General features: G+C 37.1%; 1 protein-coding gene across 2 annotated transcripts in view; it reads left to right on the top strand.

The window, feature by feature from the left end:
- CDK19 (cyclin-dependent kinase 19) overlaps positions 1–19,863 on the top strand; it is a 127,603-nt gene that overhangs the window by 48,793 nt on the left and 58,947 nt on the right. For both annotated transcript variants that reach the window (XR_773999.1, XM_010561652.1), the window contains exon 4: positions 11,844–11,984. Coding sequence is in view for 1 of the 2 variants with exons in the window: in XM_010561652.1 (XP_010559954.1) it covers positions 11,844–11,984 (141 nt within the window). In the remaining variant the exon portion in view is untranslated. The remainder of the gene's footprint in view (positions 1–11,843; positions 11,985–19,863) is intronic.

The raw sequence follows: 19,863 nt of genomic DNA, 5'->3' as shown, positions 1-19,863 counted from the left end.
ATTCCTAAATTGAGACCTTCTAAAATAGAGTTTGGAAATGTATTTAGTATTTTCTTTTTCCTGCAGTTTTACACACATACTCACACACACACTCAAAAAAAAAAAAAAAAAAAAAAAAAGAAGAAAAAGGAGAGGGACTGCTCTACTGAGTCCTCTCACTGAGATATAGTGGAAGTGACCAACATTCAATCATCTAATTCTAAACACTGAATTTGTGACTGTATGACTGGAAAGAAAATAAGAAGATAAAGTAAGCACTGCTAATTGGGCCTACTGATGGATTATCACTACGTGGAAGAGGAGTAGAGACTTAGATGTCTAAGTTTCCACCATAATACGATATGATTTGACTTAATCTGTTGTAGAGGTGGACATCAATGACATAATGAGTTGAATTTAGATACAAATATCCAGGCTCCACACCTATGGATAAGGTGTGAGTTGCTTGGACCTGGATTTGTGTTTAAACCCAAAAGATATCAAACACTTACTAAGAGTAATCAATATGTTTATAGTTCCTTTGAAAATACTGGCAAGGAGAGGAAGTGGTAATATTAATTCCAATATTATTTTTTAAGGCTTCAGTAATACAGAAGTTATTACTAATGTTAGTGACAAATTGCTCAATTTTTTGTACTTAGCTCTCAAGAGCTAATGAAAATGTACTTGTAAATTACACAAAATTGTAGTCTGGAAGGAAAGTAAACTTAGACCATGCAAAAAGATACTTCTGGCTCAGAGCAAGTAAAGTCATGGTTTTTCATTCCTCTTCATATGCTTAAAAAATATTTAATTTCATTTCTCTTATGGGGTAGCAGTTTTGTATTTTAAAAGTTTTCTTCATCGAAGTTCAGTGTACACTGAGAGCTTGTGTATTTCTCACAACTGGTGACAGTGATGGTGAATAGGAATGCAGCAGCTAAAACCCTATATGGATAGAATTTATTTGTGCTTCAAGTGAGTTTACTCATTTTATAGAACAACTGCAACAAACACATTTTACAGCTACATTGAATGTCATGTTTAAAACACCTTTTTTTCTAACCTTTTCCATTTGAATTTATTTGGGGCATGTGGTTTTTACACTGTGTAGTGATTTTTCACATGAATTAACAGCTTTAGATAAAGAATCACTGCAGTCTAACGTTCTTACCACTCCTCACATCTGGCTGGGTATTGGTCATAATCTCAGTGAGTTAATTTTTTTCTATTATTTGAGACTGAAATGTTTGTTACACTAGTTATTTGATGTGAACTGGTCTCCCGCTTCCTAACTCTCTTCCTTTTTTTTTTTTTTCTTTCTATGGGACACGCTACACAAATCATTTCTCCTTTCCTGTATAATTGCCCATGTTTCCTTGCTTCTTAAGCCTTTGCCAGGAATTCTTTTTCCTCCCTTGCATAAAGTTAGCCATGTTCAAGTCACTCTTGGTTCTGGCTTAACCTTGGTCCTCATTTCCTTTACTGTCAGCACCTCCCAAGCATCGCTCTTAATTCCCCTTTTGTCTCTTTTGCTCACTCCCAACTTTGTGTCTTTTTCCACGCTGCCTCCTACACATGGAACAGCCTCCCAATTAACGTACGTAAAGATCCTTCACTATCCTCCTTCAAAAAGCTCCTAAAAATCCACTTATTTTGTAACGCATTTCAGTAATAACAACCACTTGTCATTCTGTCTGTGTTGTGTTGTGTTTTGCATTTCCTGTGCTTTACAGCTTGTGCCCTTTCAGCTCTTTGGGGTAGAAATTGTAGTAGGGGATTGGCACATTTTGTTATTGCTTAGCACCATGTGCTCCCCCAGCACTATATAAAACCAAAATAAAGTCTATTCATTGTGGGAATCAGTTTAGAAGGATTTAAGTATTGGAATTGTAGATGTGCTGTCACTAGAGAGATGCGGATTCCCAAAGACCAATGGTTTAAATGTAGGAAGCTTAGAGTTACTTACCAAAATTTGACTGTAAGTGTGGGAATCGCCCTTTTGTTCAAAGCCATCCAGCTTTGTAACTCCTATTGGCTTCAGTGAGAAGAGTCAATGCTCATCACTTACAAACATCAGATTAATTAAAATCATTACGTTTTTCAGCTTCTGTACTGGAAACATTTGGCAAGAGATGAATAAACTATATTAGATGCTATCATATTCTGTTCATTTTGTAATACTGAAAAAAAATTGTCCCATTCTAATGAGGAAAAGTGATGGTGCCAATTAAGCTTATTAAAAAGTTCTTTTATGGTGAGCAAGAACATTTTTTTTTACTTTGCATTTAATTTCCAAGGATTAGACGGCTCAAATCTGAAAGTTGAGTATAGGTAGCAGCATACTTTATAATTTGCTATAACTTCTGATGATACCATTACTGAGGGATGAAAAAAGCTATGCTAATTTGAACTAGACTTACTAGGTTGTCCTTGGCTACAAACAAATTCACCATTTAATAACTAAGCCTGTGAAAGATTTTTCCTTCATCTCCTCTCAAGTTACATTGTACAAAACAATGCAAAGCCGTTCATGAGATTACAATAAAGAATATCTAATATAGGAATTCTTCTGACTAATTGATTTATAACTCCTGTTTGTGTTAATTACTAAAATTCTTAGTGTAATCCACAAACGATTTCCTTAGGATTTTTCTTGGCTACTAATCTCTATCAACTGATAAAGTTCTTAGGCTGTTGGATGTGCCACGTGTGTTAATTTATAGCATATTGTCTACAGTGTCATCACTGTTTATATATGCTCATGCTGTGAAGTAAATGCAAGATTCCTTAGCTTGTACCTCAGTGTAAAAGGAGCATCTGATGCAAGGTTAAAAATGTGTGTGTTCACAGATGCCGTTGAATCTCTCGTACGTTATAGGCCACATCCTTTCTTAATTCCTTGTAACTTGCTTCAGTTTCACACCTTTATATTCCAGTTGTCTGAAACTTTCAGCTTCAGATATTCATAGCCACAGAACCAAGCATCTCCAGTTCCTTCTCTTGTGAGGGACATTCCGTTTTCAATATCTACTTGTAAGGTCTTGGGTGCTTTTAATCCAAATTGTATCCAGGCTTGATTAATTTATGTTGAGATTAAAAAAATGTAATTCGGTTAACACATAGCCGGGTCGACCTTAAGTCCATGAGTGGAATTGATACTATTTTTAAGTTACCTTTTCCAGTACACAGTTAGAACTTCATAGTCTTACAAAACTGTGCATGGATGAAATCTTTCCAAGAAAAAGTGTAATACCTTCAACTGATACATCTATTTTTAGGCTATGTTCATTTTTGACCTTTAAAAAAAAGGTTGTTTTAGATGCATGAGTGTTTGCTGTTTTATCACTAACAAATAACTTATTTTCCTATTCAACTTTCATGTATGTTCTTATTTTACCTTAGTCTTAAGTCATATACTGCTATCCAGAACTTCCTCTGTAAAGCTCATGCACTTTAAGACATAATGCAAATTTATATTAAATACATTAAATGCATGATGATTACTTAATTGGACTTTAAGAAAAGTTTGATACAAATTATATCTGCTCTGGAGGTGGATTCTATTTGTTGTCAGCGTAGTTAATTTTAGGCATGGGAGAAGTTATAATACTTAGAGCTTTTCTTTTGTTCCCAGCTACTCTCCTATGCTCTTACAGCATCAGATTTTTAGTATTAGAAATATTTTCTAAAGCACACGTTTTTGTTTTTAGTACTGCAGATAAGCACACATTCGATGTCTTCAATTCCATAGTCTCTATATTTTTAAATAGGATTTTTGAGTCTAAGCAACATTTTTGTAACTTTTTTATATTCTGAATTGATAGTGTATCTACTTTTCTAGCTATGATACAGAGTTAATTCTCAGACTCATTTAATATGTGTGTGTAACTTCAAAGCTTTAAGGTCCTCCTTTTTGGAAATCTATGTTGTAACTTAAATCAGAAGCTTCTGAATTTGTTTTTAGCTCATTCTGAAAAACAGTAACATTTTTATCACAGTAAAATGTGTTAAATGTATTTTATAGCCATAAAAGCCATTGTTGGTTCTTAATAAGTGATTAAATAAATTATTAACTATGATTTGATAATATTGAATGTGATGATACATTCACTATCCAAGGCCAGTTAAACCATCATCTGGGTATTTTTTAGGTTTGGTTGAATGTTTTTCTCTTATTATTAGATTCTGGTTATCTCTAACAACTAACTGCTTAGCAGCAAATACCACTGAGAAACATGGAGTAAAATTAATCTGGAAATTATTGTTGATAATAATAAAAATATATGGACAGACTGGCTTTGTATTATATGAAATGCTTGTTATGTATATATTCTGCTTTTTAAAAATGTAGGATAGAGATTATAAGCATAGTCATGTGTACCTAAAAATAATCGTCACATAATGGAAAGGAGAAAATATTCTTCCTACATGTGAATTTTTTAACAGTAGCTGAAGCTAATAACACTTTGAATAATGTTCTTATATCCCAAATGAAATTGTGAGGGTGTTGCATACTGATTTGTGCAATAAACCTGCACGTTTGTTTAATCACATGAATGTTTTCTAATAAATCTGAGTTTTAGAGTATTCTTCAAATATGGTGTAATCAGTTATAATTCTTTGTTCCACTAGGCTTCAGTTTAGTTCTTAATCATGAAGATAATTCTGATACTAGTTGGTCACAAATATTTTTATATACATGAAAATACTTTTCTCAGTGTAGCAGTTTTATTTTTTCTCTTTTAATTCTCTGTAGTCATGTGTCTGGTTTTAATTCAGCCCTCCTCCACTAGGTGATTCTTTGTGCAGTCTTCTCTGTCTCGTGTGTATTTACCAATATAGGATTCTGCTAGCTGGCAGAAGAATGTAAGATTTGTTGGGGCAGAAGGGAATGGACTGGCATAGGTTTTGATTGCTTTAAAGTTACAATTTTTATTACCGGCCATTGCTATGGAAAGTCTTTATGGCATGATTTATCCCTTCCAAATATAACTAAAGTGGTGGCTGGATTTCTTGCAGAGAGCAGCGCCATTCCTTGTCGATAGCTGTTTGTTCTGAGAATGCAGCTGTCGCTCTCAAAACTTGCTTTTTCTGCCAAAATTGTAGGGAATTGAGGGTAGTTTATGTGGCTTCATTTTCTGTACCACAAAGCATGAGAATGGGAGGAAACAACAGGTAGGAACAGACCTCAAAGACAGAGGCAAGGGTGTAAAAGCATAAAGTGTGTGAAGAATTAATATGAACAGAGTGGCACGAATACTGAGTGTTTCAGATATATACTGAAAGACTAGCTGAATTCTGATGGTTTTTATTACCGTCATATAGAGTTACTTTGGCATGTTTAGGTCTGAAAGATGTAGAAGACCTAGGAAGACCCCAGCAAAACCTAGGAAAATTATACTGATTCTGTTTGTCTGCTCTGTGCTTCAAAGCTTAGGTATTTAAAGCAAGTTGGCATTACCAAAAGTTAGTGTATTAAAGCTCCTTTCACTGTTACTTAAAATGTTGACCTCTTGTCACTTGGAAATGGATTTTGCATTAGGTAGTTTTGTTAGTGACATTCTAAAGAAGGTATGTGATGATGGCCATTTACTGGCATCGTTTAGAGGGAGTGTGTTGAGGCATTTTTTGCCCCCCTCCTCTTTTGAGGGACTGTTATGTGTTGATTGCTGTAATGCTTCCAAAATTGGAAACTAAAATGATGGCTGTAGAAATACTTTTACCCACTTTTGTTTTGATTTTTTTTTTTTTATTTTACTTGTGATATATCCTTGATAACATTTTTTTGGTGTCTAAAACTTTGGTGCTGAAATGAGTCCTAAGTGTAGTCATATGAAGCTGTGATTTGTTTTTGGAACAGCAAACAAATGTTACTCAGGTTAGTTGGGTCTATCTTTGCTTCCTCTTTTTGCAAATTGTACAAACAATGCGTGATTTGTTTTTATACCACCTTTAGATTTTGATTTATTCTTTCATAGCCTTTTAAGTGCTTTACATTTAATGTTCAACAATATTAGTTACCATTGTTTGGGTATTCATTGCTGAAGAGAGAAGATGGAAATAATTTTATGTTTAAAATGAGACTTGAAGGGATATAATCTGATTCTTCCTCTTGGCCTTGGCACAGATTTAATGTGTATCCAAGCTTCCATCTATTTAATATTAAAATGTAATTTTACTTTTTAATGGTGCATTGACAGAATTCTGTTTTATTCTCAAAGGTTGGGTTAGGGATTGGATAGAACGAAGGGTTTTAGCTAAAGTATGGGAGCAAACAGACAATTTACTTCAGCAGGGAGAGACGTCCTGTGTTGACATGATTGCGTTTCAGTTTGATGGAGATGCATGTAATTTTGAAACAAGCATTGCCTTAAGCAGTAGAACTCAAGTCGTCAGGTTTTCTAGGGGGTTGTGTTTTGAGGTCTATGGATCATCTCATGTCTGTTGAGGTGGGAGCTCATGCTGTAACTTCATTTAGTCAGACATGCATAAAATCTCTCCTTTAGCTGGCTTCTTACTTCCATGAAAACTTTCCAGGTCTGACTTGTTTGTTTGTTTGTTTTAACCTCTGTCGTACTAAACAGCAATTCTCAGAATCGGGAATGAGATGACACAAACGCAGAGTATGTTTGCATCAGCTTGACTTCCTTGGAAGCAGGCTAAAATTAGGATCTTTTTGAACGCTCATTTAACTGCTGGGGGAATACTAGGGTTTTTCATGGAACAAACTAAGTGAGTTTGCTCTATATTGTCATGCATTATGTTTACTTTGTGGTGGAGTATTTAGAAAATGTACTTAGTTACTCGTCAGCCAATTTCCAAACCAATTTCGACACACTAGGTAACATAGAAGGCAGACGAACTACTAGATTGAATATTGTTTCATGAGTCACCACTATTCTCTTTCAAAATGCTTAGCTCTGTTTCACTTTATTATCATTTATACGGTTTTGCCTTTGCAGAAGCTAAAATGGTCATACTGAAATAAGCCGGTTCATCCATTTTTCCTCTCAATTTTATTAGGTTTTTTGAAGTTGAAAATTGGTAATAAGCAGTTAATAAATAAAACCAATAGTCCTGGAGATTGCAGACAGCAAATTATAGCAAGCCTCTGGAAGCTTCGTTACTTTTCTAGAATGTTAATAAATGTATACTTTAATGTTGGTCAGTGAAATATTAATTTAATTTAGAATATAGACTTAAAGCCATTGCCACAAAGTCAATGCCTTGTTTAAATTTAAAACAAAATATGTAAAAGCGATTAAAATACTTTTACATTATGTTTATTTTCAGAAGTGGATACCTAACTGGCTCACAACGTTTTTGGAATCCAATTGGTGGCAGCATGTTTTTAAGATTCATGAGTCTGAAAGTACAGATGCACAGAAAGGGAAAGCAACGTCGCTATTTCTGCTGAATATATTTGAATATTGCTTGGAGTTTCATTTACATCATATGACATGCATTCTTCTTCTTTCATTTTGAAGCATTTTAGATAGATCAGAAGGGAGAGCTTGCATCTGCAGTGTTCTAAGGAGCTACCTAAAATGAAATTATGGCTGGATAACATTGTGGATGGGTTTCTGTTCTGTAGCGTGTGACTTGTGTAGTGCGCGCTGACAATTAAGGCTTCCTTAAACTTTTGCATCTGGGTATATTCCAGCTTTTGTGTCAGGTGGTCTATCAGAATATGAGAATTAAGTTATTTTTAGGGAGTGACAGTGAAAAAAGACACGGAGAGTGCTGAAGCTGTTTGACCCTCTGCCTGCTTGTCTTCTTGCTACAAACATGTCTGTCTGGCTTGACTGGATTGTGGAAGTCTTCATGTTTTTTCTTAGTGGTTATTCATTAGGGGTAAGATTCAGCAAAAAACTTGAGCATACCTAAGGGTTAGAAGCTGCAATGTCCAAGCACAGCTCCTGGTTTTCAGAGAGAGATGCCGAATGTTCTTTGTACCTGTTAAGATTCAAATCTGTAGTCCCAACTCAGGGGACTGTCTTGATGCTGTGCTATTCTGCAAAAAAGATTTATTGAATGAGAGAAAGGAGGAGTGTGGTTTTGATGAAGCCTAGCTGCTAGGGCAGTCATCTGGGGAATGGGAAATGCAGGTTATAATTCCTATAATTCATGTAAATTATTCCGTACCAGGTCTAAGATTACGGCTATTACATGCTGTACTTGAGGCTGCACTTTGGGACTATTCAGGAAGGGAAGCTAGCAGAGAATGCCTCATCCACTTGCACAGTGCAGTTACGTATAAAGAACATCCTAGTTTGTGCTGGTACCTGCACCCATTTTTACGCCTGAGGTCTTGGATTTAAACTATTAAATCTTAAATGTTCTGACACGGAAAGAGCACGTCTCCATGCCACAGTAGAAGTTAGCAGAATTGCTCAAGTTAAAAAAATTCCTTTAGCGTAGTTGTACTAGTATGACATTCTTTGCTTTGGAGCTTCTTGTACACCTGATCTCCAAAACTTTTGTCAACTTGTTATGACCATTCATTTTTCTGGTTTGATGCTTTTATTTATTTATTTATTTTAATTTGAGGAGTATTTTCCCACAACAGTGGTAGGGCCATATAGATATATTTCTGAAAATATAAAGAAATAAGAAAAAAGCTTGGACTTGCTGCCTCTGGTAAAAGAGATACTGTTCAGCAATGGCACCTATTTGCTCTTCTGTTTCTTAGATGGACACTGCCATTAAAATTGCTGGGTAGCGTTGGTTATGTGTGTTGGTCTTTCTTCATATGGCTAGTTGCCTACAAGAAATTGGATGAACTACTTTTTTTTACAAAACTCTTGAGAGTACGACTTGGTCACAAGTACTGTGGATTCATTCCAATGGCATGGGGCAAATTCAGCTTTTCAGTTCCCTGTAGTATTTGGCCCTGCAGTATGTTTTCAGTTTAATTTTTGTTGTGTTCTCTAATCTAAACTGTGATGGGGTGAAATTTGCGGTTTGATGAAATATAAACTTCTGTAGAGTAAATTGGCAATGGTAATTTTTATTTGCTTTTGTAGCAATGGTGATATTGCTTGCTTAAAGCAAACCTATCAGTTTTAATTCACTTCTGCAGTTCAATAACTTTCAAGAAAGGAGCTTGCTTTCTTAGCCTTTCTGATTGGGACAAGCAAGCATCAGAGCAAGATGGTTTAGAATGTGCCTAAGTGGTATTTCAGGGGCAGATAAGAGCAAGCTCTGCTGCCTTCTGGAGCGTGTGCCAGCTTTGGTGGGTGAGGTGGTGAGCCTCTGCTGGCAAGTCTGGCTGGGTAACTTAGCTTAGCATTGCACGGATTTAGTTATGCTAGCTCTGGTTTAGAGGTAACTTGCATACCTAAAGCTCAGTGTAAGGGCAGATTATCTGCCTCAAAAGTTCACCTAGGCGTTCCTGTGGAACAAGAGGAATAAAGAGGGATGCTGCTGCTTTGAGTTGCTGCAGGAAGAAACCTTCCCCTCTTCTACCCTTGTGTAAGCTTTGCTCTGCTGATCTGGTGGATGGCCCTGGTTACTAGCAGCTGCTTGACTGATAGTGTCTTGTTCTTGAACAGATTCTCGCATTGCTTCAAACATCTGCTCAGTCCCTTAGTTTGTCATGGGACAAAGCCTTCGGGTAGGGTTTTCCCGGTCTGTTGGAAGGAACCCAGGAGTCACCCAGGAGGGCAGGGACAGAACCGAGCGGGCAGCAGCCTGGTGCTGTCGCATTCCCTTCCTCCAGAGGTACCGGGGGGGCTGTGGTGGGGCAGGGACAGAGCGTTCCTCCTCAATGCAGCCGTGGTTAATCGTGTCTTGTTTCGTCCCAGGAGACCCTTTTTCGGTTTCATTTTCTGTATGCCTTTCTTATAAGGAATAACGTTTTGTGTGCATACTGGTCAGTTTTTAAATGGGTATAGAAATCCCTTTTAGTGATTACATGCACCTTGAAAAAGGGCTGGGCTGGGTTTATGGGTCTCTGTTATGACCTTTGCCTGTTAGTGCTCCTGTATTTTTTTGTAGCGTGTATTAATAAAGATGCATATTTGGGAGTTTATAGTATCATCACTGCTTTACAAATCGTACTGTAATTACACATGAAGGTCATTATCCAGTGATCATTGTGTGGTACTGGAAGGTAGGGACTCCCAGTTGAAGTTTCGACACAGAATCTTCTGTCTCAAATGACAAGAAAAAACTTCTCTACAGAAATTATCCCTTAAGGCTTCCCATTATAGTTTTCAGAGTGATTGCACAATTAAAGGATCAGGTACTGACAGCTTGTTTTATTTACTGATCCTCATTTGTATATTAAAAACTGATAATCCTGTAGATTTCTTTTATACTGTTCTTAATATACAGCCTTCACGGTTGTACGTGTGGTAGTGGAAGGCTCAGTGGGAGCATTGCTGTTGATAGGGAATAAGCAGGCTGCTGTTCTGATTTATTTGGGCTTTTTTGCTTTTTTTATTTCTCTTGAAACACTATTATCTATATCTTTGCTAAGCACAGTTTGTCGGTGGCTGAAGTACTGGTGACAGCCAGAGGTAGCATTTATCATGAGGAAACATTAACCCGTTGGCCTTTTCATTGGGAATAGTAGTGACAAACTTGGCGAGGGGGGAGGCTGGAGGGAGCAGAGGTCCAATGAAAGCACAGCCATTGGCTACCCCTCTTTAACCTGGGGAGGGGGATGATCTTGAACTAGACAAATCCTATTTAAAGAACTGGGTAATTAGTAGTCTTGTCACTCGACAGATTAGCATTTTGAATCGCTTTCAGTAAAAATGCAAACTGCATTTATTATTTCTGTCTTTCAAAAAGCACATAATTGAAAACTATTTTATTTGAAATGCTTCTTTGAATCTCCTTCAAAAAGGAGTTGGTTTTTTTTGGTTTTTTTATCTGAATGCATGGATTTAGTTGTTTGCTGAATGGCAATATGTTAAGATTGTCTTTGTGCCTTGCATAGCCCCACCTTGTCTGAGGATTAAAAGGTAGAAGGGCCTCACCCCACTTTATTTCTTGTATGGCGTAGCAAACCCAAACCTAACCCATCATCTCCACATTGATCTTAAAATAAATATTAATTAGTTTATGAATATTTCATGATCTCTCAGCAATCTTTTCATGATCTCTTTTTCATTCCTTCAACTGACTAATGCTGGGGTCCCTTTCTGCATTCCATGTTTTCAAGTGGTATTTGTCCTCTTGTGGGCTGACTGACTTTTGTAATCTAAGAGCCGCTACTTTATCATCAATGAAGTATGCAGCCAAAACTCAGAAGCGAGAATATAACCATTTTTAGATGTTTGAACATGATCTCACCCTGATGTTGTGGTGTGAGGTTTTTGGAGTCGTCGTTGTGTCCCGTGTCCCCCCATGTACCCCCCCTTTAATCTTTATTTAAATATTTATTTAATCTCTCTTTACTGGGATTCTGATTTAGGGGGAACAGTAAAGTAGTTGTAAGTACTCTGTCCTGGGTGGGTTTGGACAGGAGGAGGGAAGGTGTGAAAGCATAGAGTGCGATCCTCTTTCTGGTAGATACTGCTGGTTTGGAAGCTTCTGCTCTAGCAGCTGAGGATAAGAGGATCCCAAATGGGGAGGAGGGAGGGAGGACAATGTCTAAGACCCTTTACTGGAGGTAAGTAGCCAGTCTTTAGATACTAGCAAAAGCTTGACAGCTGTTTTTTAAAGAACTCGGAGAGTACAAACAATTTAAGAAAATTGTGAGCATATCACTATTACTTTCAATTGCAAAGTTCAACAAACTTTGTATTTCATTCCATTATTTAGTGTTAATAGTTTAAAAAAACCAACACAACAAAAAAATCTCTCTACTTATCTAACATGCTTCATGTTTCTACTTGTTTTATTTCTAGCATATTATCAAGTTTCACCGTGCCTCAAAAGCAAATAAAAAGCCCATGCAGTTGCCAAGATCTATGGTTAAATCCCTACTCTACCAGATCCTCGATGGAATCCATTACCTCCATGCAAACTGGGTGCTTCACAGAGATCTTGTAAGTGTTGCATGTATTACCTAGTTAAGAAAGTTCCACGTGCATGTTGTTGGGTAGGAGAAGAAAAGTCCCTATTAGTAATCTTGCATATCGATCCGTACAGCTCTTCCTGTTATTGTTGCAGGAGACCAATGGAGATTTTAAACATGAAAACAAACTACGTTTTCACATTGTTTTTATCTGAGTCATCTGAGCTCAGACAATGATGCTAGATCCGGTAAAAGGATTGCAGATACCAATATCTGAAAACAGTACTGGAGCCAGCTGATACATGTTGGTTGAACATTCTTATAAGTTTGTGCGTGACTTCGAAAAGGCATTTAAGTAGGAAAGTGATTGATACACTTGTACATTGTTTGGCTTACGTGCAAGTTACCGTAAAAGCTAGTGGACGAGTAGGGTTTTTTCATGGAGTATTTCTTTTCCATGTGGTATTTTTTTCTGACCGTGGGAAGAGAACTATGAAAGAGTTGTCATCTTGAAATTTCTCATGACCTGAAGTGGCTCTTTAAGTTGACTGCAGATGACAAGGGCAGCCAGTTGCCTTGTCTTAGTTACCCTTTTCCCCTTAAAGTTTCCCACCACTCCTCATACTTACATGAAGTACTACTAAAGGTTGCAAAAAGAAGAATACTAATATGGGTATAGTGCTTGCTGCCACTTGCATTGTAACTAGAATTTTTGGCATGAGACAAACAACATGAGGGTTAATATGCCAAATCTGTTCTAATAGTTATGCCATTGTAACATCAGTAGTAGATATGGTAGGAAATGTAGTGTAAGCAGTGTTTAAAGCCACTGCTTTTATTTGGTTATTTTTCGTGATTGCCCCAGTATGTCAAAATAAGGATATGTGTCCAGAAACTTACCATCACCAATTAAGTTTTGTGAGACTAGATTGTTCTCGAGTCTTTAATAGTAAATAGGGGCTTGGATTAATTTTTTGATGTAGAGCACATGTTTTCTTAAAAGATATGAATGAACTAAGGCAGGCCTGGAATAGAAGTCACAGACATCTTCTGAAATAAGTTTTATTTAATTTTTCTCATAATAACTAATGACAGCGGCCAGAAGTGGGGTTTCAGGTTTTGGTAAGGATCTTTTTTTTTTTTACCTTGTTCCTTGGTATTTATTGTCAGTTTTTTCTGTTAAATTCCAGATGTTGGTATGTTTGTGGTTTTGTTTGGGTTTTTTTTCCCCACCTTTGGAATAGTAGCCATGAGCAAAAGCAGGAAGCAAGTGCAACCCTGATTTTCATGCTACAATTATTACTTCCCTAAGGAGACAGCTGTTGCTTTGGCAGAGTGCTGAAATGCAATTAGATACAGCGTGAGAAGGAACACCTTGAAAAGTCTGTATTCAGCTATGTTTAAGGGAAGTGTATGTGTTCATGGAACTAGTAAATATATATACACTCAAATGCCATGCATGAACTTGATATCTTGATAGGAAATACAAGACAGTATCTAAGATAACAATAACAAATACTCTAGAGAATTTTCTTGCTGGTGTTGTTATTTCCAGCCTGCAGCACCAGGTGTTTTGCATGACTAGTGCTGCTACTTTACAGGTCTTATCTGTTGTTGATGAGTTGCAGCAAAGCTGGTGCCCAATGTCTCTGTCTTTTCTCTTGGAACTTTGGGAGCTGATGGTTGCTGTTACAAAAAAGACAACTATCTTTCATGGCTCTGGAATAATAGTGCTTTACTGATGTTGGCATAATTGAGAAGGGAGAAAAACAAATTTGTGAAGTCTTAATGTATTCTTGGTATGTGAATAAATTTAAGTTAATGGATTCTGGGATACATGAGTAAGAGAAAGGAAAACATTTAAAAATTTGCTTTGGTACATTGGTGATTTAAGTGTATTCAGAATCTTTTGCCTTTTTAAAAATTATTGTGGATTTCTGAAGAATTCAGGTATTTAGTTATTTTGTATCTTGAACAAGAAAAAAACTGGTACTATTCTGGATGTGTCCTGTCTGCTCTTGAAATTAGGAGTTAATGTAATCATTTAGTAACTGATTTAAATTCTCAAGTTAACCAAAAATTGTATATATCTCTAATCTTTATTTATATGCTCTTACCTGTGATTTTTTTGCTTCTAAGAATGGTACCTCAGGCACGATTTCACGGGGATCCGTTTCTTGCATATATGCAAATACCAACTCTTCAGTGTCATCTTAAGATGGGGAGCAGTTTGTCTGGTGTTTTTCTCTTAGCTGTTTTAATTTACATCCGCTGGAAAAATACTTTTCTATTTTATGTAAACCAAACTTTGCATCAAGACACCTTGTACTTTCCTGGTTTAATATAACTCTGTTCTTACTATTTTTAGCATGCATTTGGATGTAGACCAAAGATGGCGAGATCCATAAAAGTCATGTTTATGCTTATTTCATTGCTTTTTTTTTTAAAAATTAGATTCCAAGAATATTTATCATAATATTAGCCAAATTCTCCTAAGCCATGGAAATGACCTTTAGAACTTCTTTAACAAACCTTGCAGTGAAAAAACGGAAACATAGGAGGTTAGATACCTGTGAGAGTACTTGCTTAGAGGTATTTAAAAAACATTGTTTAAATTTTAATTTGGTACTGTCTTTAAATCAAAGAGATATTAAAGAAGCTAGAATACCAAGTGCACTTTTTAAAAACCCTGGTTCTCAATGGATCTTTATTTTTAGATACCTTAAAATTGTTCCTTTTAAGTTGTTTTTAAGATCAGTGGTAGCCAGCAAAAGCATGACAGAATAATAAAACTGGTGAACGATGTGAACTTGCAGGCTTGCAATACATGTCCTGTCCTTGGGCTGAGCTAATGGATAGTTTCTACCACAAGGAGACAACCTCATTCCCCTCTTCACTACCACTAGGTATTGCCACCCATTTTAATGGCCTGGCAGATGACACTCACCTGATTTGTGGTGAGCTCATTCAGGGAGTTAAACCCACAGAAAGTGTTCACTCGTCTCCTACAGAGCTCCTTTTCTGCGGGATTAGCTCCCTGAGGGATCTCACTGGGAGTTTACGTGTGTGTGAGCTGGCGCAGAAGAAGCGTGAGGCTGGAGGTGGTGACAGAAAGCTCAACAGGTCATTCTAGCGTCATCTGCTACTAGATCAGATTATTGTTAAAATGCACCTTTTTAATTCTTAGATGAAAGTGCAAGTGTTTTTAAAAGATTAAATTCAATTGTGCTTCTAAATCAGTATGACTTTTATGTTTACCTTGAATCTCTTCTGATGTAAGACTTATGTTAGCTTAAACTCTCCCAACACAGGTCCAAATTTAGGGAAGTGCCCAAACTGAGGCAAATTATAACACCAAATACACTTGTGCTCATACTTCTAGAAATATGCAAATAATTTAGTGTAGTGTATCTTTAATTTCTTGTAATATTGGGGTTATTTTGTTTCTGGCTTTCTTATCCTGAAGGTAGCTGAAAGGTGCTAAGTGACTTTTTGGGTATAGTTTTTTGGCTAATCTGTTAATTTCGGTCAGTTAAAAAATATTCAGCAGTAACTTCCTTTATGGCAAGATTCAAACCAGTACAGAATATGGGACAGGAACATTAGTTTCGATTTCTTTGAATAGCATTATCTCAGTTTATACACTCTGGAGTTGACCTAAGTCTATAAAAATCCATGCATTTGTTCTGTCAAGCCATTTGGAGTGGGATTTTGTTGTTGGATTGCATGTCGTTGGGCAAAGATAATTTTGCCTTTTCGACATAGCAGCCTTCCCAAAAGCCATGCGTGAGAGGAGGGAGGCTTTGCTGGCTCTGCTAGCTGCTGGGGCATTTCATTATGAACAAGAGGTTAATACAGATAGATATTAGAGAAAGAACTTTTGGTACAAAGCTTTTGGTTTTTTAAAGTGCTCTGTATACACTGTGGGCTGTTCAGTTGAAGGAGATCTAAAATTGTGCTCTGTACCTTGAGTCAATAGCCAGTTAGAAGATGCAGCATGTGGAGTACAGTATTTCAGGGTATTACGGTATCTTTGTCCCCTCTTCCCCCAAATGCAAATTATTTAGATTTTATAGGAATGTTTAGCAAAGGCCTTACTTTGCAGAGACATCTAAAAATGGAGATCTTCCATACACTGTTCCTAGTGTGCGTTCATGTTAGCAACAGAAAGGATTTGGGCACTTTTTCTTGTGCTAATAACCCTTCTGTAGTTGATGTTAGTTGCTTAAGAACAAAAGCAAACAGAACTGTTGCTTTAGAAAAGGCTGAACTGTTTCCTTTAGAACTTGATAAAAGCAATTTGTTTGTAATAGGATGTATTTTGCTGGAGGGAGGTATTATCTATGAGATGTTTTAAGTGCACAGAAACCATATTGAGGAATTCATTTAAGGTTCCACTTATGTCCTTGAGCATTTCTTTAGAATAGTGCTTAATGTTATTAAAACTACTGGTTGAAAAATGAATGTTGGAAATCAAACTCACTAGAGAAGTGCAGAAGAGAAATGCAGATTCCCCCTTCCCCCTAGGGTTGTGTTAAATGGTTGCTTTCAGCATTCTGAAATTGGAAACTTGGTCTTTGCAATAGTCATATAAACTAACTTTGTACAATGTACAAAGTTCCTAAAGTGTTTTTATTATGATTTTAAATACTTGTTGACTAATAATTTCTCAGTTTCTCTTGTATTGCCCCTCTACAGCTTTAGAATGTTTAAATTGACTATGCATGTCGTTTTACAAATTAAAGAGATTAGCTTGCAGCAAAAGTCTTTTAGATGGAACAACAGTGATATAGGTGAAACTACTCAATGTTTGACACACCTTGAACTCACAATTTTGATTTACATACAGAGGGCAGAGTTAACATGTTCTGATGGAACAAAAGGTGTCCATGAGTTTTAAATTGCAGAGATTTAAAAAAAAATCATTTTCACTCTAATAATTCATTTGTATTATTCTGTTTAGAAAAAGATTTAGGTGTCTAAAGTGTGAGACAGAGGGTAGACGCTAGACAAGGTGGTTCCCTGGGCAGGTTTGGATGTATAACTTACTATTGATGCAGAAGGAGGTCATGCTGCCTCTACTCTTCTCTGCTCCACTGTGTTTCTCCTCTTCCTCCTCCAAGCTGGGGATTGGCAAACTAACAGGAGTTAAAATTAGACTCACAAAGAAGAGGTTGATCTGTGTGCAAGTTCATTCCCTGATCTGGTTCAGCACGCAATTACACAAATGCTTATGTAAGGTGGATATATGGGCAAGATGGATGTACGTGTGGGAGCCAAGAGGACAAGGATGGGTTATGAGGGAAGGGTAGACTTCCATTCTTAGTGACGTCGTCCTATTCTGCTGGCAGTGTTAAGTATGTGATCTGTAATCTTCCTCCTCCTCAACCATTTTGGTACCTGTAAATTTGTTGATGCCTAGTAAGAATAAAAGGAGCACCTGCAATTTCTCAACATAAGAAATATAAGATTTGGTGGTTTGAGATGTGTTTTTTGAAGAATCTAGTTACAGTTGTTTGAAATAATATTTCTGCCAGTGGCAGAAAGCAGAGTGAGCCTGTTTCTCAGGTCCTCCAGTTTACAGTCTAAGATGTCAGGATAAATACACCTTCTTTGGTGTTTAAAGCAAACGTGAACAGCGGTTGCAAGGAAAGGGTGCTTTTCCTACTTCTGCTGTGGAAGAGAATGGGTGGTAACATGGCAGACTTCTGCAACCAAGTGGCTAAATCCTGAAGCAAATTCTGGATGTGACGTCCTTACATACTGCAGGACAGCTCTTATGATGGTATTCAGTGAAGAAAAGTGGTTGTAGTGGGAACTTAAGGATTATTTTTGTCACTTAGACAGCAAACATTTTAGAGTTTTGAAGCTGATATGTACAGTAACAGAGTGGAGACAGTAATTGAGTTTGTGGCTTATATTACTAAGACATACTGGATAGAAGTAGAAGATAGGGAAGGAAAACAAAAGGAATCTCAGTGGGAAACTGAAGCAAAGATGGATTTTTTTTTTTTTTTTTTGGAAGACACAGCTAATGGAGAGAGCAAGAAGAGCCAACGAAAGTCTTTCTGCAGTTCTGTTTTTCAGTCATCTTTGTGTACATGCCCTGCAACACCGTGCATTGCTTTTCCTTACTGGTAGCCAAGACTGCCTTTTCTCAGGATTTTTGTGATGTCCCACTTCATCATTCCAGTCAGGCCCAAATCTTACTTGAGCTGGCCTTTCCTTGATGCTTCAGCTGCTGAGTGGGCTCAGCTGGTGATGCTTCCATATCCATGTGTGGTTTTCTCAGTGTAACCCTTTCTCTCCAAATCAGCCTTCTCTAATTTCACTAAGGGGTGGGAGGGAGGAGGAATCCAACTGTGGTGAAGACTTTGCCACAGGTTTCCCATCTCCAGCTTTTTTGTTACCATCCGCTTGCCTCTTAAACCAGAAGATCGTGTATGCGTTCTGAAGCAAACGTTCTGTAGTTTGCTTCACCATGTCATCTGTATTAGCAGAAGCTATTTTCATTGCGTGCTTAAGCTAATCAGTTTGTGTTTCTTCCTGGAGTGGATTATGGAGTGTCCATGCACTTCTGCCACCTGCAGAATTTATGGAGTGCTAAATCTGGGCATTTTTGGTGGAAGGACATAGCAGGCAGCTGAGATTTGATATAATTTTCACTCCACATGTCTGTTTATATAGTGAATGTCTGTAGACAGCCTTTAGGATGATCAGACATGTGAGCTCCCAGATTCATGCTTCTCAACAGGTCCTCTGAATACCCAGCCACCACAGTAACATTAAACCCAGTATCTTTCTGAGGGTAAATTTTTAGCAGAGCCGAGAGATGCCTGTGCGCTGACCCGTGCTGGCTCCAGCTGGCCATGGTTGCACTCAGGGCAAGCTGTCTTCTCTGGTGCTCCAGCTCCACATCTCTTGCGGAGCAGTGTGTAGTGGACAATGCAGTAGTTGTTCTTTGTCAGGCTTGTCTGGAGACTGTGGGTTTTCTCCTGTCAGAAGTAAAGCAGAAGTAAAGAACCTCCAGACTGAAGAAGCAAAGGCACAGCCTATTCAGAAATGATTAAACTAATTAGTGGTTCATCCTCTAACTCTGATAATTTGTTGTTTAACAAAAAATCTATTTATTATTAATTTATTCAGAATGAGTATTTTAAATGATCTATCATGATGTTTGTATAGAATACCAACATTTTAGTAAATTTTCAGAAATTCAGTTATATTAAATTCAATAAAGCTCCAACAGATTTCGGATTTCTAGTTGACTGGTTGACTTTGAGTTTAGGAATTAATTAAAAAAAGCAGTCATTTTCTCTTAGTAATCCTCCTCTAGCCAGCATGCAAACCTGCAGTCTCTTACCATGGACCTATACCTGGACTCTGCTCTGGAACTTTGCTGCCACAATCCACGACTCAACCTGTCTTTGCCTCTGTTTCCCAATCTGTTAGCTATTTATGGTCTAATTTGTAGTGTACTGCTTTATGTGTTATGCAGTCTTTGAGTAAAAGCAGTATAATATGTGTGGTTTATGCAGTTAACTATTTTTTTGTTGTTGTTTGATACTCTTCTTCTAATGAGCTGGAAGTATTAACAAAGACTAAGAATTAAAATAAATTGCATGTTGTATGAAGGCACCAGAAAATTTCTGAAAATATTCTTAAGTGGATACTGATCTTTTACTTCTGCTTTCATGTCAAAGCCTTTTAGAAATGAGAAAGGTCTCTCAGTGCTTATAGTATTTAACTACTCCCTTCTCTTCCTCCCTGTACCCTCCCAAGAAGATTTTCCAGGCCAATAAATAAATAGAAAAGTTACCTAAAAAGCAGCAGAACTGAAGTGGTTTTTAAATGTCGCACTTGCATTTTGCTAGGCAAGTGAACTGTGGGTTTGAAAGACAAAATGTAAA

This window comes from Haliaeetus leucocephalus, unplaced genomic scaffold (genome assembly GCF_000737465.1).
Source record: "Haliaeetus leucocephalus isolate CR32 unplaced genomic scaffold, Haliaeetus_leucocephalus-4.0 Scaffold149, whole genome shotgun sequence".
Classification (NCBI taxonomy): Eukaryota; Metazoa; Chordata; class Aves; order Accipitriformes; family Accipitridae; genus Haliaeetus; species Haliaeetus leucocephalus.
Note: the sequence above shows the minus strand (reverse complement) of the source record. Positions and strands in the feature narration are given on the sequence as shown.